The 21,338-nt window shown below is 41.2% G+C and overlaps 1 protein-coding gene across 1 annotated transcript; it reads right to left on the bottom strand.

The window, feature by feature from the left end:
* Positions 1-243: 243 nt before the first annotated feature.
* Positions 244-21,320, bottom strand: RMND1 (required for meiotic nuclear division 1 homolog; the record flags this gene model as incomplete). Its single annotated transcript, XM_058801488.1, has 12 exons — positions 244-593; positions 827-943; positions 1,636-1,756; positions 2,850-2,926; positions 3,790-3,854; positions 5,881-5,987; positions 7,233-7,333; positions 10,300-10,339; positions 10,687-10,762; positions 13,660-13,768; positions 18,020-18,534; positions 21,173-21,320. Coding segments are annotated over 12 exons (1,509 nt in total), but the record flags the coding sequence as incomplete, so codon positions are not given.
* Between the last annotated feature and the right edge of the window lie 18 nt (positions 21,321-21,338).

The raw sequence follows: 21,338 nt of genomic DNA, 5'->3' as shown, positions 1-21,338 counted from the left end.
CCTTGTGACTTCTAGGATCAACTGATTCCCCTTCTATATGAATACTAAATGTAAAAAAAGAATGAAAATAGTACTACCCATTCAAGTATATAAACACCACTTTCTGATGGGATGGAACATAATGTTAAATATATCTGCCACGTATATTAAAATCATGCCAGAACAAATGGTAATGCCATCTCCAAGCTTGGGACAGTGTTGCAGCTCTCCAAGAGTGAGCTGGTAAACATGAGAGAAAACATCTATCGGAAATACACAAAGTAGCCATTTATTCAGCATCATTTTAACTGTTAAGGGAGAAAGATGTAGAGTCTCACCAAATACAGTCAGCACACATGAGATTCATCCATAGGTTAAGCCCTCTCTAACATTATTAGTACAGTGGCTGGGAATAATGTTCACAGACTGATTTGAATTTTTTTCTTAATTTGAGCAGAAGATTTAGAGATTTATCAGGAGACACAACTTCATCATTCTCCAGAAGCATCTGATCAGAATATTCCAAGTCTTGTCTTTTCTATTGTTTTGTCTGTTTTCTTCTTCCTGAGTTTGATCTGTCATCAGAAAACTACCCTTGCAAGTTCAAACAGAACCTGTGGAACAGCAAACACATTGGTGTGAATTTTTATTTTAAAACCTTTAAACCACTTTACGCTATAAATCAGATAATCTGAAAAGTAACTGTAGCTGCAATTTGAAAGTTACAAAGAACAAATACTAATCCCTGTGTACATCACATTAATACAGTAATCTTATTTCTCAAAGTATGAAGTATAGAAATTGCACTTGTTATTATGTCCTTAATACTGAAGAAAGGCCCACCAACCTCTATGGTGATCAGTATTACTATCATCCACTCAAGGCGCAGCGCGTGCTTTTCATTCAGGTGATTTCGCATTAGGTCTGTCAGCTCCATGCAGTGCTGGAGCTTTTCATTCATTACCTGCAAGCAATTACAAACATCACAAATCTGGACTTCAGAAATGGAATCAGATCACTAAATAGGGAAACACAGAACTAGAAAGGGGTTAACACCTCTGCAAAATAGAATAGAAAATTATTAGAACAGAAAATTCTGTAAGACAACATGCACAAGCAACAGAAGCTTCAGCATAAATGAACCTGTTATTTCAGTGGGTTCCCCAAAAGAATATAAATTTAGATATGCATCTACAGGTATTGAAGTGTTTCTGGGTGATACCTACTCATGAAAACAGTCATAAGCAAAAGAAGATACAGCTTTCTGGAATGCCCCAAAATTGAGTATTTATGATTGCTGTACCACCAGGAGGTAGTTTTCATGCTTCTTATTCTGGTCCAGCAGTAAACATTATGTCACCCTTCAAGAACTGATGTGAATGATCACGTCAGTAAGAAGAATCCTCTTCTCAGTTCTTCTATTTAAAGCCTAATTTAGTGGCTCAGGAAATAATTCATTTATGCGAGGCAGGTTAACCTAAACCAGGTAAAGGTGCGAGTGGGCTAATAACACCTGGAAAAGGGGAGAGTATATAATACCTTATTATTTATTCACTTTCTGCAAAGAAAGCACATTCACAGAGCAATCTATGACCCTGCTGAGCCAAAGACAACTGATCTGAGCATGGAAGATTCAAACAACAATAAAACACTCACCTTAACTCTGCGATTAATGTTGAGAAACTGGCAAGTCTTGTCATAAAGCTCTTCCAGTTGTTCTCTATCCCAGTAGAAGTCTGGTGTTATTAGCAGGTCTGAGCTCAGATTTATACGGTGTCTAAAAAGAATGGGCACTACTGTAGTTCAGTCTTCCTCGTGGTGAATATAGGAGCAAATATTTACATGCAATTAAACAAAATAAGAAAATTTTCCTGTAATTCTACATACAGTATGAAAAGAATCTCCTTTCATAGTAAAAATACAAGTGGAGTGATTATTTAAAATTGGTCACATCTCCTGAAACTTTTCTGCAAGTACTCTACTGTGGAACTCTTTTGAACATTAATCACTTTTTCCTTATGCCATCATTGCCTCCTCAACCTGTCACCTTCCTTAGTTTTCGATACCTGGAGAGAGGTCCCTGACTATGCTGGGGCTCACTGAAGCAACAATACAGAACTCCTAAATGTGACCGGTACTGCATGCTGGATATGTGTGTGCAGCACACCCCTCAGAATCAGGCAATGGTCTGAGCATCATAAAGGCTGAAAGCTAAAATCTCCTGCCTTCAACGTATTGCTAACAAACCTTTGGATACCTGGAATGTCATTGTTGATTACTGATCAGTCCTTCAAGTACCCCAGCGTTTGAAACAGGATTTTTTTTTAACTTGGAGATTTTGGTGGGATTTTTTCCTTTTTAATTTTTGAGTGTGTAATGGTCTATATTGTCAAAGACCAAATTTCACTTGAGGGATGAAAAAACATTAAATACAATGACTTAGCAGTGGTTTCTGAGTAAGTCAAGGGAAGAACAGAACTCAAAAGATATTTACCGACTCTAGGCTGTAGTTAATAGTGCTACACCTACCCACCTTTCTCCTGGTATCCTTTACATGCTGTAAATACAGTACCTACTGTAATTACTAGTTTAAACACATGTTGGTGGACTCAGGAAAGGAAAAGGGTGTGGTATTTGGTCATTTATGATATACTGCCTACTTAATGCCTGCAGTTGAAATGCCAGTGAGTGGTGAACCAGTGGGTCCCCTTACTAATGTAAATAACACACAAACTCCAGTCAAACTAAGGAATTCTCCCACCCTGTCTTACCCTGCTCTACTTGGTGTGCATTCTTCTCTTTGTATACTGCACAATGTAACTTTTACATTCTGTGTAATACAATGTCCTGGGTGTAACCAAAGAATTTACCTTAGTGCAAAGAGTTCTCCAATTTTCTGCATCACGTCTGCATGAGAGAGTTTTACCTTCCTTCGTGACTTTAGAATCTGAAAAGTAGGAAGTTCTTCACTGCTTGATCAAGTAGTATGTACTAGTAGTTAAGAAGTCCACAGTTTTACAGCCTGAAGTATCTTAGAATGCACACTGTACTTACTAACAGTTTTGTTTGCTTAGTGCCTTGCTTCTCTAGCTTTCTAAGAATATCACCGTGCAACTGGTTTATCCAGGCTTCTCAATAAATCACTGAGTACGTCATCAGTAGCTACAGAAATACTGGGGCATTTTCTTAAGTGATTTCCTGAACAAGAGATGATTTGTTCTTCCTTCCTGCTGTTTGTATTTTAAAGTAATGACAGTGTTCTTTTACCTTGCCACTCCTTAGCCTTTTAAGAGACTTTCTCCTTATAACAATCAATGTATTACCATTTATTTCCTTCATATAAAAGTAATAAACCAAACGTTTTCTGTTTTGAACTCTACAAATCTCAATTTTATATACAACATTATGTGAGCTTTGTACTGTAATTACGTCTCATGAAAAACTTTTAAGTAATTCACTCAAACTCTTCATTATGTTCAAGTCAAAGCACATTGTTTTCAGCCCAAGTTAGCACACTCTGTGTTTGGCCAGATTTTTAACTGCTGCTTATCCTGTTACACATACATTTCACCAGTAGCAAGTGACAGTGGCACAACATAGGAAACATTATTACAATGCAGAACCGAACTCCCAGCCCTTTAAAGGCTGATGATTTCTTGTCCAACCCCTCTGCAGGTGTTCTGAGCTTCTCTACACTGACGGATTTACGATCAAATGTGTTCAACATTCAATTGTTTTTTCCTATCCTCAGCTACATATGGACTGATTTTTTACAAAACACAGGAGAAAAGGAGGGGAACAAGACCTCACCTCAGGAATTGACTGGATAGATTCCACAAAGTTATCCAGTAATGATTCCCAAATAGCTAGCTTCACTGCAACACAGAGACAACAAAGCAAAAGACTGTGAGAAGTACATATGCTTTCAAGTAATTCTACCTTTACATCTGCCAACAGGCTGCTTCAGGACATGTCGATGCTTACAGACATTATTTGCAGCAAGTTACAGTTTGTACCACACAATCACTGTATATGTACCAGTGGGCAGATCTGGGCTGGGCACTGACACAGCTCTGCACACAGAACCAGCTTCATCATGAGCACAGCTTTCTTCTCCAAGTGATCAGCTCAGATCCTGGAGAGTTTCTGCTTCAGCTCACAAGTTGTGTGCCCAAGTGCTCTACTGGATGTGTGAGCCCTCTGCAAATTACATTCCAAGGAGGCTGAGGATAATGAGCTATGCTGGCGTCAGGCTGACTTCATGTGGCACCTCAAGAGCCTCCGCTGCATTTCTAGTGTCCTGCACAGCTCTCGTTCTCCATTTGTGCAGTATTGATGCACTGTGCTCCAGCCAGAGTTAGCTTGTATGGACACACCACCTGTTCCTGTTGAAGCTCAATCCAAACTTGAGCAATCTCCTACTTTGTTTTTAGGTAAGTGTACTGTTACTGAAGGTACTAACTTCTGTTCTACGGAAGCTTGAGTTCAGCACTGGCATTGGCAACACAAATTCTGCTATGCCTCAGCTTGAACCTAGTAAAATGTTTCTGCAAGATGATAATATAACTTGGGCCTTGTTCTTTAGTCCACAGATTCCCAGACAAGAAAGAAGTAGCAACAGATCAAAACTTAACCTCATTCAATCTGATAAAATTAATCAGGGCAGATTTAATTGTCAAAACGAACTCTTCTGTGGTAGTAATCAATAGTATCATCTGGCTAGGACACTGCCAGTAAACCCAATGCTGAACATTTTGCACACTCATCTTTTGAATACAAAGGCCTAATCCAAGTCATTGACTTAAATTACTTCAAATTTAGCCCTTGAATAAAACAACAGCCAATAAGCATTTCATCTGTCACCTGTTATTTGACAGAGGCTGGTTTCTGCCATTCATAAATCTGACTAGGGACTATACTTGCATCCTTTATTTTTACTGAACATTATCTCCTGGGAATAAATCCCTTGCTCCCTTTTAGGAAGCACTACCCTTCCATACAGTGCCTTTATAAATAAGAAAACTATAGAGAACAATATTCTTTTTTCTCAACAGCTCTTCCTTCAACAGTTGAGAACCACTTACTTACACTGCACTCCTTGATGAAATGGTGTAGCACTTCAAAAATGTGCATTCTGTTTCTCTCCTGTGTATAGGTGCACTTCCCCAAAATACTACTGGAATCCTGGAATTTACCCTAAAGGCAGTAGAAGTAGACAGACCAGACTTCCCTTAAAAGGCCTTTTTGAGGACAGCCTTCTGCTGCTGGTTCTTAACTCCCACTCCCTCCATCATTCAAGGTCTGAAGCAGTAGACAGGTGTTATTTGCTCAAGCAGCAGGATGACTGGTGAACCTGACTTCTTCACAGTGCCTCCCACTGTCTGCCACCATGGCTAATAAGCCTGCAAAACATTATCTGTGACTCTGGTCCACATATGTGTTACTGATACACCTCCCCAGCTGGGAATAGCTGCCCTGTATCACTTTTTTAGCTGGCAACTAGCTTTTTCTGTCAGAGGAAATGATGTCAGTATGAATAATTCAAGATTACTGAGAGGTTTCTAGTAGTCACCTCTACACTCATTGTTATCCTAGGATAGTTCTCAAAGGTTGGGAACAGGATGCTCAGTAGAACATGTATCTTTTGCAAAACATGTTTGTTAATGTGCTTTGTTCAGCTTTAAAAAGGTTTCCATTCAATAAAGCAATTCCAATTTACAGAAAACATGGTAAAATCATTGAAAACAAATCCTCTCAATCTGAAGCACAATCACTCTTTACAAAGTTTGTCTAAACCAGATACCAAGCTTTTGCCAGCCTGTCACTGTACAAGTCCCACTTATAATGACATTTCACAAAATCTGTAGCATAGACTACATAGTATGAACAATTTTAACTTACCAGAAAGACAAAGAGCATTTGAAAAGGCAAATTTCTGCAGAACAACTTCATCACTATCCAGCTCAGAATTTAACAAGATTTGTCCTTTATGGAGCTTTGATTGACCTCTGTTAAGACAAGATTGAAGCATCTTCATTGATCGAGCCACCAGCATAGGAACACTTGAAGAATAATTGACAGTGCAAGAAAGGCTAGTTGTTTATGTAGATAAGGCATGCCATGTCTGTATGGTATCATCCCCATCCTTGCATTTTACTCAAGTTCAACCTGACAATATTCACAACAAATCACTGAAAATTAGTTCCTCAGTCTAAGACAAATATTATGGCCAAATTTTCTAGGTGTAAATGCAAGTGCAGCAAGCTGTGATGGTAACTGTAGCATTGCTGCATACACACAGATTATTCAGAGTAAGCAGGATGCTGGCCTCTCTCCTGCTCTTTAGCTCCTCTGTTATCTTTCTGTTTTCACTTTCCGCTGTCACTCTTATCAATCTTACTCCCTCCCCACTATGATGCTGCTTTCCCTAAAACATCTATTGCATAGAGGGTAAGGAGCAAAGAAAAGGGGACAAAAGACTTGTTCAATTTTTCATGTCAATCTCACCATGAAACACACAGAAGCGAAATGAAGTATGTCAAGAATCACAAATTACACAACTAAATAGTACATGCAGTTTTCAAATGGTCAGGAAAAACCAAACAGCTGTCTCCTTATCAAGTTACTTTAAATAAGCTGAGCATCATTCATTCAGCTCCTATTAAAAGTGTCCTGTCTAGGGGTTGCTTTTGGGTGCTGTTGGAAAATTACAGATAATATATAAAATCATTTTCATTGTGAAATATTTCTGTAGAGATAGTTTTCTTCCCATGATGAAAAAACATTATTTAACAAGGAGAGATAACTTGCCAGGTTTATCATTACATAATAATCAAACTGTAACTTTCCTACTAAATGAAGTAATTGCAGAAATTACATCTTTGTATATGAATCTCAAGCACTTGATGAAAGCTTACAGAGAGCATCCTCTTTAAAATCAAACTCGTCTCAATAATGCATGTTAGTTTTTTTGCTGTGACATACATCATTTCTGTTTGGGATTGCTGAAGAGTTGTGTGGGCAGGGAGCTTCTTATTTACAAGATCTATCATATAAGCAAATCACAAAGGCCACTACTTGCAAGTTTACCAAGACAGAAACATTTATCCACTGAGATTTATAGTCTTCTTTATTTTACTCATTTGGAAAAAAAAAGTAAGGACAAGTATATTTTTACTAGCTGAATTACTTTCGCTTGAGTTTGGTTTAGGTCTCTGTTAGCTTTTATACACAGACCACCTGAAGATACTTACTCTCCTATTCTATAGTTCAGCTCTTCATTCTCCCAATGGACCAGTGCAACTTCGTATGGCTGAATTTCATGCTGCTCTAGCACTCGCATGATATGCTTCATCTAAGAAGGAGACAATTGCAGCAATTAGCATGCAGCAAATTATCACTGCAAAGAACTTGCACAGGGCAGGCTGATGAATGCAACCTTCATGATGAAGTTATTTACCTAACAATGAAGAGGTGTGCTAAATAATGAAGTTATTATTAACATAGTTTACATCTGAAACTAGTTGTGGTTTGAGAAGAATTTGTAGCTATAAACAGCTGCAAGGAATCTGGGAAAACTGAAATGTCATTTTATATGTGCACACATGGAACAGGGTAAGGATTAACCACAGCAGCAGTAAGGGCAACACGGATGTATTCAGTATTGTAACAATGAGAGGTACTAGATTTTGGCAGATGTCCGACTGTGGGAATGAATCTTTACGAGAAGTACATTAGGTGGTTGTTTCTGATAAAATTACTAGTTTGCTGCTAAATCAGTAGTCTTGTTTCAGCTACCAGAGGTCAGTTATATTACAGAAACCCTTCACTACTACAAAAATCTGGAAAAATTGTTTCAGCTGCCACATTCATCCCTGTAAGTGGTTAAATGGGCAGTTTTACTTGCAGAAGTAATCTCGCTGCTCCTTTATTCTCCAGCACACTAAAACCTGATGCAGGAAGAAAGGCCATTTTCTCTCACAAAACTTTTTCCTCTTGACGTCTGACTTAGGATCTCTCATCCTTGTTCCTTTCTATATGCTACAAGGCTCCCCTCAAAAAAATCATCTGCAATTAGAACAAATTCTGAACTAAAAAAAGCACTCACCTATGAGTTTTTAAAAGGCATTTAGCTACACAACAGCCAATAAAAAACCAAACCACAAAACACTTTTGATGCCTAAATTCTTTAGAGTTCAATCTTGTACTAAGTCATACTTGCACTCTCCTTTTAAAATAAAAGCTCATAGTTCATCTTTTAGCACAAAACTGTACCCTATACATTTTTCATAAAGCATATTTTCCAGGTTAAGTACTCTAAAAAAATCTGTTGGATCACTTGCAAGAGGGATTTTCTTTGCACTGCTAGCTTTCTTCATTGCTTTCAAGAATTTTGGTGATACTGTCTATGTAACACAGTAACATTTTTCACTGAAAAACCCCTCAACTGTACAGCTGAAACAGCTCCTTTCATAATCCTGAATTCAATATTAGCATGACTAAGACTCACCATACAATTCAAGTCTTGTGATAAAAACGGGTGAGAACATAGGAAGCATCTGCTCTGAGGCCAGTCACCTCAGCAAAACAGCAGTGTCCAGGGACAGTTCAGCAGTGCAAACCTCACACTGCTTCTAGGCCCAGCCTAATTTTATAGAAGGGACTAGCTGTGACACAGTAAAATTAATTAGAAGAGATGTTCTGGAGTCACTAGCTGCAAACTCTTGCTATTATGGGCACTTACGTCACACAGTTTCCTTTTAAAAAACCTCCGAGCTGGTTTTTCTTTTTGCCCTTGCTATTTTGGTAAGGAAGCTGCTGTGCAACCTTCCTACTCAGGTATTTAAAATTGCTCTTTTGTTTTAAGTTTCTTTTTGTGATCAGTCTGTATTTGTTACTTCTTCTGGTAAATGTCCGTTAATTTCATTTTTTTTTTCTCCTACTAGTAAATTTGGGGTACTTTTGTCCATTTGCAGTGACACTCTACATTCTGTTCTACTGAATTACTTTCAGCTTCTGTTCTACAGACCAGTTTGAGATTTTTCTCCTTTCATTTCAGTTCATTAAAGCATGTCCATAAAAACGCTTCCTGTATTTGAGCAAGTTGTTTGGCAGTTAAAGCTTTGACTATGATTTCAATAAACAGAAAGAGGCATTTTCCTCCTCTTTTACAAATAAAGCTAGCAAGGGACCAATTACTGATGCTAGTATTGACCAGGAAAACAAGCTATGAAATTTTCAAAGGTATTTAAGCTTGTACAACAAAAGGAGAATTTTCAGAGTACTCTGGTGGGCTAAGGTGTTCAACTCAAAGATCATCAGGAGTTAAAGCAGCTGGTCTTCAGTAATATTTGTGAACCAGTAGTGTAGTTAGAGCCATAGCATGCAAACAAGCAAGGGAGAACTGCTATCTTTTTTAGGACACCTGATACATTGACACCCCCCCAAAACAGACAGGAAATCGGGAACATTTCAATGCTGAAACAGAAGAATCCAGAAACTGTTCACATCTGGAAACAACTGCTCTGTGTTTTCATTTACCCCAGTGAAAATCCTCCTGTGAACTTCAATGCATCTCAGTATCATCTATTTAATACACCATTTAATTTCACGTAGTCTGTCTACAGATTAGGTCAATTCTAGATACTTTTGTATCTAGAATCCAGCTTAACCACAGTAAGAAAAATACATTTAAAACATTAAATAACTATGAATGTATTCATTAGAATAGATATGCTTCTGGCATACCCTTCTAGGTCAGCAAAAATCACCAAAATATAATATGTCAGCAACATATTTAATAATTATACCAATCAATAAAAAACTTCCTTCAGGAAAATTGCTGGCTGGTAAAAACACAGGACAGTACTAATGAGTTGCTTATAATTCTTTTTTTTTCTTTCAAAGTTGTACAAACATAAGTCTTTAATAACTGACTTAAAATGGAACAGAATGGAATAATCCTTTTCTTCTAACATACTTTCTGTTACATTAGTGCTTTTCAAACAATCATTCACAGGTAGATTTTTATGATCTACTTTTTCAGGATGTAGAACTGCAACAATATTCTTTTTGTCAGTCTCACTAAATTAAGATTTCAGATTTTTGTCTTAAGTAGATGAATTTCAAAGGTGATGTATCAGCAGCCCACACACTTGAGGGCAGTAGCATGCAAGAACCTGCACTCATTGGAGAAGAATCAATCAGCTTTTTTCCTTCACAGAAAGATCAATCTCCCAAACAAACCTCTAGCATGCTGAGCTTTGTGAGACTGACAAAACACTTGCTTATGCAGTTTTAACCAAGTTTCACTTTACTTACACTTTTCTCTTCCACATTCCAAAATACAACAGCCCCTTCCCTGTGAATTCAAGGAAAAACTGAGTGTAATCATACTGTTTTAAATGTATTTTAATGGAATACTCAAATTGTACAGTGGCAGATTTTGTCATTGTGAATCAAGAAACTTAAAACTATGTTCAGAGAAATTACATACTAGTTGCTTTTTAACCAGACTTCAATGACAAATCATGAGAAGGTGTTTTTCAATCATTTAAATAATTCTGATTTTTTAAAAAATCATTCTGACTGGACAGTTATTCCTTGAGTTTCATGAGGTAATATGACGCAAGATCTAGCAAGCTGCACTACTTCCTTCACACCATTATGATTAATGACATAATATTTTGAGCATGATTTATTGCTTACCTGAAGAAAAAAATCATGCCTGGATCATCTTCTTTTGCAGATTTCTCAGTACTGACCACCAAAACATTTGCAGCATCTGGTTTAAAATAAGTGAAAAAAATAGACTATTTAGTCAAACTTCTAAACATGACAGCTGATAGCTGTAAGCATGTAATTCAACAGTTATACTAACACATCAGCCAGTTCCACATTTTATTTTTCTGATAGAAATGCTTGCCAGGGACCAACTAAAATATCAAACTACACTGCTTCTCTAAACTGGGGAACACATTCTAGATCGACTGGGCCTCTGCTGGGAACCTCACCAGAATCTTCAGCTAGTGAAAGATAGTAGTCTTGAAGAACAAAAGACTTAGGAGAAAACTGATGCAGACATTGTAAATAACCAGGAACAGAACACAGAAATGGACATACAATGTGAGAGAACTGTGGAAGTTTTGCACAGTTGCAAGGAAATTAGCAGTCAAATCTGCTTGCCTGGAAGCTCTTCATTTCTATACACTAAAGGATTAATCTGCACTCAAATTGTGCTGACTTTGCTTTGCCAGTCAGAAACTTGAAAGAGTGTACCCCCAAGACAGGGGAGCCTACACCTGCATTTCCCTGCACATCAGAAGTGTGCTTTTGAAATAAATCATCCACCCACTCTCCCTTACCACACTTCTGATGTGCACTGCACAACAATACATAAAATGTGAGGGCTTTTGCATTAAATTAAAATGAAAGAGAAGATAAAAAAATGCTGCTGTGGTACTCCAACCACTAAATGGGGCATTTGTTACAAAGGATTAGACCAGAGCTAGTACAAGTAGAATATCTCCAAACTTACAAAATGTGGTTGTTGGGTTCTCAAAATAGGGGTTTGATTCTTCTTCTACAAATCTTCTCCACTGTGCCACTCACTAATGCAGATGGAGTTTTGTAAGTCCTGATGTGGTTTCAAACCAGCATGACTTGTTTTGTTGCAGCACTAGTGGAAGCTAGACCAGGAAAGTCCCCTACTTCTATTTAAGATTTTGCAAGGGCTAACAAAGAATTTGCAGGGCCTAACAGCTAAGCCTTAAAAATTTAAATGCCTTTTGAGGAAAATCACAAGTCAAGTGATGTAGTATCAAAAGTTGTTACTTCTGCTTGTGTACAAATTCTACCTTTACTGCTCAGGCCATAGAGGGCAGGTAGACTGAGGCAGCAGAGAGACACGACCAAGTACCAGATACCTTTTTGCTAATATCTGAACTGGGACCCCGCAGTTGGTCTGAATGAGCCCTTAAAGACTTTTCTTCCAATTGCTAGTCCAGTTCAGAAACACATAATTGGATGAATAACTAGAAGGATTTTAGGTGTGAAGTTTGAGTTCATCATGGAAGTAACATTTGTCTACATTTTCTCATTTGCCTTTTCAAATACCAGCCATATCTTTATTTATCCACTCCAGCCAAAACACACACAGTTGAAGAGAATTTGGTCTACTTTAAGTGGAGGTGCAGAATCTGCCTCTAAAATGTTTTTAAAGAGGTCAAAACCAAGAATAATGCTTTGGAAAAACACTACAACGCAACAATATCACACCATAACTACTGTTTTAGATTTCTATGTGGAAATATTTTTAAAAATTATTCTCTCAAATTCAGTGTTTGGCTTGGTAACCAACCACTGCTACATGCACATGCCAACCATCACAACACTTCAGATCTGCTGGCACAATCCAATATCCTTTCATCATTACTTCCTCCAAACCTTTGATAAACAGTACTCATGAGTCAAAAACACCATGAAGAAATAAAAGGAATTGGCAAAACTGACACTCCCAGGGTAAAATGATGTCAACAGTAACATTTAATTCACAGTCATGCTGGGGGTTGTACAAAGTTTCTATCCCAAAGCTGTGAAACCAGGGTTAGTTTCAATACAAAGAAACTACAAAGAAACATGAAGTCTATATTCTAGTGGATATTGTCTTTCATGTTTATCTTTCTGAACAAGACAGTCATTAGTAAGTCTCGTGCTTGAAAGAGACCCACTGGAGTATCACTGCACTTAGATTATTATTTGAGAGGCAGACAGGCTCCTGATAACCCCTACTGAAATGCCCATGAACTGCCAGTGCTTCTCCTAGCTGCATATAATCTGTTCTTTCAAAGGAAGAAGAAAAATATTCTACTACTGACATATGAAAATCAGAGCTGTTCCAGGGCATAAGGTTCCTTAAGCCATAATAAGATCAATTTGTTTTTCTTTTGTAGTATAATGCAGCTATTTGCAAGCCATACTTTCCCAAGTCTGCAGAGATATTTTATATAGAAACCAGAATCAATTATTTTGCTGAAGCCTAAGTGTAGCATTCAACAATTGCCAGGATATACTTGGCCCAATAAAGAAGTATCAACAGCATTCTCTTTACTAGAACTAAACACTTATGTGTGTATCTTTTTCATTTCACTAAGTCAGCAAGATTCTCTCTTGCAAGCCTTCCTCTCCAACTCTGATTTACATTAATAGAAATCTAGGTACGAAAGAAGATGCAACACTTCAAACTACAGAACTGTTTTGACAGCTGATGTACTCCACTACCTCACTACTGAAGGATTAATTAAAATAAAACATTCAAAAACTAACAGTTAGTGAATTTCTGTACAAATTCTCTGTATCAATTTCCAAAGTTATTTCTCATGCATGCATGTAATTTTTCTGTACTTCTTAATGTAATTGTAATGTTGGGAAAAAGTATCAGAGGATACTTTTTCCCAACATTACAACTGGGAAGAGCCACTCACACTGCTGTTCTGAAAGGTTTTGATGTGGGGACTTTTAGGTAAATAGGATCTTAAAGCAAAGCAATAATTTTACAGGCAGTATGATATATTCCAGGATATTATCAGAATAAGAATATATAAAGTTACAAAAATTATATCCCTCACCCATATTTTATTTCCCCAGATATAACATTGCATTTAATATGTTTCAAAAATCTACCTCTAGGCAAACTTGTTATTTCAAGATATCCATGTGAAGTCAGGTCATGACACAGATTACCAAGATGATATTCATCTGCTGTTGCAAAGGCTGTGCACTGCATCAGATTCTGTGCCAAAGGAACAGAGATTTGAGTTAGGGCAATGCTGAAGCAAGATGGTAATAAGACAATTTTGCTTCGACTTTTTAAAGACAGTGACAATTTTCATTTATGCATTGTTCTGTGGTATCATTGCCATGATTTCTACCTGGTATACATATACTAACAAAGAGTACTTGCTCATTGTTAACTGGGAAAGCAAATCACACACTGAGAACAAGTCGGGTGGCATGAGTGAAGTCACAACAAAATCTCTATGACAGAGCCTCAAAGACAACTCTTCTTCCCTGAAAGCCAATTAAATACTTGAACAGTAGAGCTGCACTTGCTGCTGCTCCCATCCCACAACTTATGACACACTTGGCTGACCACTGAATCCAGAGGCAGGACACCCCCTGACAGAGTTAAAACATCGTCAAAATCCGTTAGTGTCAGCTGTCCTGGCTGTGTCCCCTCCCAACACCCTGTGCACCCTCAGTCTCCTCGCTGGTGGGGTGAGGCACAAAAGGCCTTGGCTCTGTGCAAACCCTACTCAGCAATAAGGAAAACATCCCTGTGTTGTTAGCACTGTTGTAAAGATAAATGGAGTTTGAGTACCCCAGCGTGTTTATCAAGCAGAAGCTCCAAACACAAACGCTGTGCCCTGCCATGCACCAAGCCACTGCCCGGGCTGAGCCGCTGCAGCACAGAGAGTCAGCACCTTCGGGGCCAGCTGCAGGCACTGCACAGCTCCAGCGTCCCTGCCTGCCCCAAGCTGCATGCTGCACTCACAGCAGGGGAACAGCACACAGCTTGTCCCAGGATCCCACAACCTAAACAACTAAAATGTCCTATTCAAAGAAGTAAATGGAAAAATGATACTGACTTGTAAAGAGATGTGAGATTTTCGTGATTAATCAAACAAGTCACAATACACTGATTTGCAAATTCTACTACTCATCTGAAGTGCATTTCTTTGTTCTGATACCATGTATGACCTATAAAATTGTTTTTCAGTACAATGTAGTGGAAAACGTCCAGAAAGCAATGTCTCGCTGTGCATCAGTCACTTCCCAGCTTTTTGTAACTAATACAAATGGAGATGTAACTAACAACAAATGAACAAAAGAACTGTGCTCATCTGCAGGCATTTAGGTCCACAATACACTTGAATGTAAAATACAAGTTACATTCTTGCAGCACTCATACACTGTCAGATAGCAAGGCTCCAAGAGGGGCTCTGCTCCCTGTGGGGGGGCTGTCAGCAATCATTAGAATCACCACCTCACATTTGAACTTTTCTTTTTTAATGTCAACATTCTACCATCAAAGCCAAAGCTTTGCTTACACATCATCTTAATTCAGCAACCACTAGCAGAAAATAAGCTTCCAAAGTAATAATAATATTCAGAGAGCAATTTTGTAGGCATATTCCCATAACTGTGCTAGAAGGTTGAACTAACAGTGGAACAGAACTCTGCTTTCAGTTCCCTCAAAGTATCATTTCATTATCATAATTTCAACTACATAAATCCATTCTCAATCACTAAATCACCAGTGCCAGTTATACATCTGAATCTGAAGATTCTTCCAAAAAGCTCCTGTTATGATAAGTATGCATGCTCTGCCATGAAATTCTTCTGTCAAGAGTTAAGGAAGCAAATTCTCATCTTGTAGTCAGTATACAATCTGAAAACCTCTGTCCTGCTCTGTGTTTTGCACAGTGTATTACTTGGGCAATTCTTCATTTCAAGGCACTACAGGATTGACTTTCTGTCTTACAGCTGCAATTTTAGTTTCAATGGTTACATTTCTCATTTAGTTACAACCAGAGGTTTTCCATTTAGCTACATGCCTGAAAAAGCACTTTGCATATGAACTACTTTCAGGTTTGGGGATTTTTTTTTTTTTACAATGTACTGTTTCACTTACATATTTACAAAAATCTTGTTTGATAGAAAACATTTGGCTTAGGCATAATTTGTAATTAAGACACCTAAAATACGTGTCCATGGGTGCTGGTGGACAAAAAATCTACTCTAATCAGTGACTCAGTTAATCCTCAAATAGATGTGTTAACTGGCTAATCAACCTTAATGCCATCTTTTCTGCTACATCACTTTCACCTGCAAACTTCAAAAACCCCAGAATACAGCACCTGTACTGGCGCTAGAAAGGAACTTGAGCTACTCACCCCCTTCTCCTTTCTGCCTAAGGCATTATTGATTGAGATTCTATTCAGAGCAGCACACAGGATGGCTGCTCCTAAGGACAGCTAAGTACCTTGACAATTCTTTTTCTGTATCATCCTGCCCCCTACAACTGTACAGGCTCATGGAATCATAACTCCCCTTAGTCCATCTCTTCCAATTTTAGCATACAAAAAACTTTAAGAAAGAAAACCTGTAGGATGAACTTTAGTCCTCATATCACCACAGGAATCAATCTTTGTCTAAATGTGGTAAATACTGTGTCTATGCCTGAATTTCAAACTATTTCTATGCTAGATGGCTGTAGCATTAAGAGTTAGCTCAGAGGCTTTTCCTGCCATCAGATCGTACCAGGTTATCCAAGTAGTGGTACCGCTCACTGATGGTCTGACTAAACCACTTAACTGCTTCCAAGGAAATCCTCTATCTGTCCTGAAAAACTGGTTGTACAACGATTTACCACTGCTGGTGCCCTGCACTCTGCCTGTAAAATCACATGAAGACCAGTGCTGGGGAGGGCGGGAAGGATCTCACTCACCAAGTGCTCTGCCAAAGAAAGGTGTCAGCTGTCAGGCCCTCCCAGAGGGAAAACACCACAGATCCTCAGGGTGCTCACACTGAGAACCTCGGGAATGGGCCCACAACTGCTGTCTCCAGAGGCAGGAAAAGATGGGAAGGAGATGTCCCTAAGGCAACAGCCTTGGTGCTAGGGCCTGCTACACTAGAGGTAATTTCTGGCCCAGCATTTTGCCATGCAAAAGCCTCCTCAGGAAGTATATTATTATTTCAGTGCATCAGGCAGTATTTTCTCCATTTCTTCACAACGGAAAACAGTAAAAATAGCACTGCCTGTTACTTGCACATATATATGAAGATGTCAAACAAAGAAACTGTTTGCATTCTATGCTGTCATTTAAAAGCCTCAAAAATGCTGTCACTTCACCCAAAACCAAGGAGAAACAAACTCTGAATGTAATGACTATACCATGACTAAAAAGCTGGAAGCATTACATAGTCTTCCAGGACTAGTATTTTTCACTTTCCTCTTCCAAAGCAACATGAAAATATTAGTGGGAACTAAATTCTTTATAACTATCTTTTTATGTTACACTAAGGCATGCACCAAGGCATGCACCTGCTTATCACACAAAATACTCATCATAAGCTTAGATATGAGAAGGCAAGCACTAAAATTTTTCTCTGCTCACATTCAGTAGATCATGTAACAGATATACTTTGCAACGTGTAAACTATTTCTGAAGACACAGTCCTTGTTTTAGTCTCACCTATCATACTACTTTACTAACAATACCCTGAAACTCAGTTGTTTTAGCCTGATGAGAACAGTAACGCATCTGACGCCAGGATTCACTATGGGAATCCTACATTCAAGTGTACTTAAGGCCTGGCTTGGCTAGCTTAAGGAGATCTGGCTACAAATACGCACGGTTCTTCCTCATTGTACCTCACAGTACCTAAAACAGTATGTTGCTGCATTTCCTCTGTAGACATGAGAGTCTGATAATCAAGGTGCCATTTCTACACATAGAATGATCTTCCTCAGGTAACACAGGCTACACTTGCACATTTACTACCCATCTGAAACTTAATCTGAATATAAGCTTTATACTATTGACTTTCACTTTTATTTCTGTTTGAGTGAAACCTTAAAACTGGGTAGATCTGGATAAGCAAAGAGATGTAAAGAAAGTTAAATTATTCTGACAGTTAGACTTTGTTTCTCAATAGAAAATGTCATTTGAAAGCACTGGTCAAAACTATTTTTAATGCACTTCACCTTTCCACTTTATAGTAAACCACTCATCTTCCCTATACTTTAGTTAACACATTGCAAGTAAACTTCCATTTTACCTTCAAAATACCAAACATGCCAATTTCTATCAAGCTTGCTTCTATTTACAAAGCTCCAACACTAGTGTAAATAATGAAGTCTTTCTCAGCAACTAATTATGTTAATTTCATTAAAATGTTCATCTAAACGCAAATCTGAATGGAAATTAAACTGATGCAGTCCCTCAATGTCACATAGACTGTAAATGTTATACTTCACCTCCATGTCAGAGAGCGGCAGGTTCGCTCTGGATGGCTGCTTGGTCCTCGGTGCCTTTGGTGGCCTCTTGACTGGCTGGTTACTGGCTTTGGGGACAGTTTTACCAGCTGATACAACTGCATAAAATCTTGATGATGTGTTCCTAAGCTTTTTGATCCACTCTGTATTGAGCCTGTAGTTTTCCATCATTGTCACCCCCAAACGTCTCCAGGATGAGAAAAAAACCTCCCCATGCTGATAATAAACATTTCTTTCCAAAGTGGACAGAAATCCTTGGAGAAAATGCTGATTCCTGAGTCGCACACATTGACCTGTCAACCAAGGGAACGCAGGTTTCAGTGCACACAAATCCCAAGACTTTGCTGTTCTGTGAGCTGCTCTTTCAATTTCATTATCCAGCTTTAATAGTAGACATCCAGTTTTGTTAAAGCTTTGGGATTGGCATATTGTTGTTAAAGCGTGGAAAGATCTCATCTGAAGGTGCAGAAGTTTCAGTCTCATTTCTTCCCTCTGAACTGTATTTAAAACAAACAAACAAAATAATCCGTCAACATTTTGGAAAGAAATAAAATTATTTCCCTCTTAACTAAAAGGTGGTCTGTACTACTCTTGCATGTGCTAGTGCTCCTCAGCACACGACACTGGTGGGAGTAAAAAGTTTTTTTTGATTCTACGGAAACACTCTAAGATCAAAACACATCTGTGTGCTTGCAACAAGTGGTGAAAAAATAGAACTGGCTGCTGTATCAATATGTAAGAGGGCATCTTTTCCTCTGGCTGCTCATTCTGTGCAGCAGCCTGCACTTTCAGTAACTCCACTGCTTGTGAGCAAGCAAGCACACACGTTAAAGAGAAGATCAGACGCTGTGAATCACTGTGATACATGATAAAAGCAGCAATTAGATTACTACATGGTTGTAGGGGAATATCACCTGCAGAACACCCACACTGCTCAGCCCCAGCTCCAGCTGCTGTGCCACGACGAGCCGAGCACAGATCCAGCCCCAGCCATCTGCCCTGACCACAGGACAGAGAATGGAGCCCACTCACAGCCTTGCTCCTGCCAGTACATCCTGGTGCTGCAGGGACCACCAGGCCTGCCGGCAGAGCCACTCTGCAGTCCGAAACACAACGGTGCCCTTGTGCCGGCAGCTCAGACTAAGAGCAACCCTTCTGTATTTGCACTACATTGTGTGAGCTAATAAAATAAAAATATTCACAGACTCAATACTGCAGCGGATGTGTTTCGTTTGCTGAAAAAGCTCAGTGACAAGTCCCTACCCTCATTTGGCTTTCTTAAGAAGATTTCCTTTACAACACAAAATCCATCCTCAGCAAGTCATTAACAAAATGTCCTCAAGCTGCCTAGTTCAAAAAACTGCCCATTTTACAATATTTTTGAAAAACTGAAGGAGGATCTTTAATACTAAAAATACATTTAACATAATAGTTCAAATAAACATTTTATTTAAAGAGCAAATCATAGCGTGTGCTGTGGAACAAGCCCTCCATCCCAACAAGGATACCCTGATGAACTGATATTGGGCTTAACTTTGTTTTTCATGCTCTTCCTTGTACCTTTTTGCCCAATTTAGAAGCCTGTTATTAGAATACTTACTGGGATAAAATATTATTTTAATTTTAAACTTGTTCTGTATTTAAAAAGCAATGCTGTCCAGGACAAGGCATATTTACCTTTTTAAAGGCCTGATACCTCTTGGATAAAAAAAGAGCTGAGAGAAACTCAGCAACTGCAACCCAGTGCTGGAGAGCTGGTGCAAGGGGTAAAGTCTCCAGCAGTGTGTCGTAAGTGGCAGAGAGATTCAAAATGGTTTTGTTGGCGTTCCTAGCCAACAAAACCTCATCCCGGTTCAGTAATGCCAGGAATGATTTTTCAACTGTACAGGCTTACAGTAAGTTGCAAGGAAAGAGAGATCATATAGACCGAATTCCATCGAGGGGCCGGAGCGCCAGACCTGCGGCACCAGAGGCGCCAAGCCAGGAGGAGCGGAACACAGCAATCCGAGAGGAAAGCGGGACCAAGGGCGACCACAGCAGGGCAGGAGGCGCCACCTCCGAGCAGCAGGCACGGACTGGGATTTATTTTCCAACGTCTCCTCGGCACTTTAGCCACGCCCGCTGCCTCCCCGGCCGGGAGGCCCGGCTTGCTGCGGCACAGCCACCGACATATACAGGCAGGGCGGGCCCGCTCCGCCGGCGGGCTGACCGGACCGGACCGGCACAGACCGGCCCGCGAGCTCCGCCCGGCCCACGCAGTCCGGGCGCCTCCAGGCTGCCCCCGGGGCCCGCCAGCCCCGGATGCCGGGGACACTCCACCCCTTCCCTGCCGCCCTTGGCTCCAAGGCAAACAGCGCCCGCACCGCCCCTGCGGCAAGCGCGGGGGAAGGGCGCCAGCGCTCCGCTCCTATTGGCTGCGTGCCGGGAGGCGGGCACAGCGGGCAGCAAGCCGACCAATCGGAAGGCGAGGCCGCCCCGCCTGCACGGGCCCAGCAAGGCCGCCGGGGCCGCCCCCGCCCCGCGCGACTCACGGGCGCCCCTGGCGGGCGCGGAAGGAAGCGCCGCCAGCGCGCGGGGTCCGGGCCCCCCCACCCCCGACCCGCGGCCTCCACCGGTGCTGTGTGACCCCCGAGCGGCGACACCCGAACACGGGGGGTGCCGGGGCGGCCGCCCGGCAGCCGACCCGCTCCGGCCGCCACAAGGGCATCTTGGGGTGGGGGGAGGCACGGGGCTGGGAATCGCCCCTCACATCCACGGACGGGGCTCGCATTCGCCCCGAAACTGCGCCCTCCTCGCGAGGAACGGAGCGGGGCCCTCCCGGCCGCGGCAGCACCGGAGGTGTCGGGAAGGACGGGCGAGGCCGTCTCGGCTCGCCCACAGCCCTCCCGCGGGCGCTGCGGCAGGCCCCGCGGCCCCGGGATTGTCCCAGGAGGGGCTGCGCCCCGCTCCCTTGCCGCAGTGCGGGCTGCGCCGCAGCTCCGGCCGGCGCGGGGGCCGCCAAGGGCACCCGCTGCGCCGCCGGCCCGGCCCGGCCCCCCTTCCCCTCCCTTCCCCCGCCCCGCGCGCGCGCCCGCCGCCGCCGCCGCGGCGGGAGGGGCGAGGCGGTTCCCGCCGCCGCCGCGCGCCAGCACTGACCTGGGGGAGGGGGCGCGCCGCTCTCCGCCGCGCGAGCCGCGGCCCCGCCCACCGCCCGCCGGGCCCCGCCAGGGCGCGCGGGCCGACACGCCCCGCCCGTCCGTCGCCGCGCGGCGGGGCGCGGCCCGCGCGCCAGTAACGTCCGGCTGCCGCTCGGGGCCGCTTC

Source organism: Ammospiza caudacuta, chromosome 3 (genome assembly GCF_027887145.1).
Source record: "Ammospiza caudacuta isolate bAmmCau1 chromosome 3, bAmmCau1.pri, whole genome shotgun sequence".
In the NCBI taxonomy this organism is placed as follows: Eukaryota; Metazoa; Chordata; class Aves; order Passeriformes; family Passerellidae; genus Ammospiza; species Ammospiza caudacuta.
This window is presented reverse-complemented; position numbering and strand designations above follow the sequence as displayed.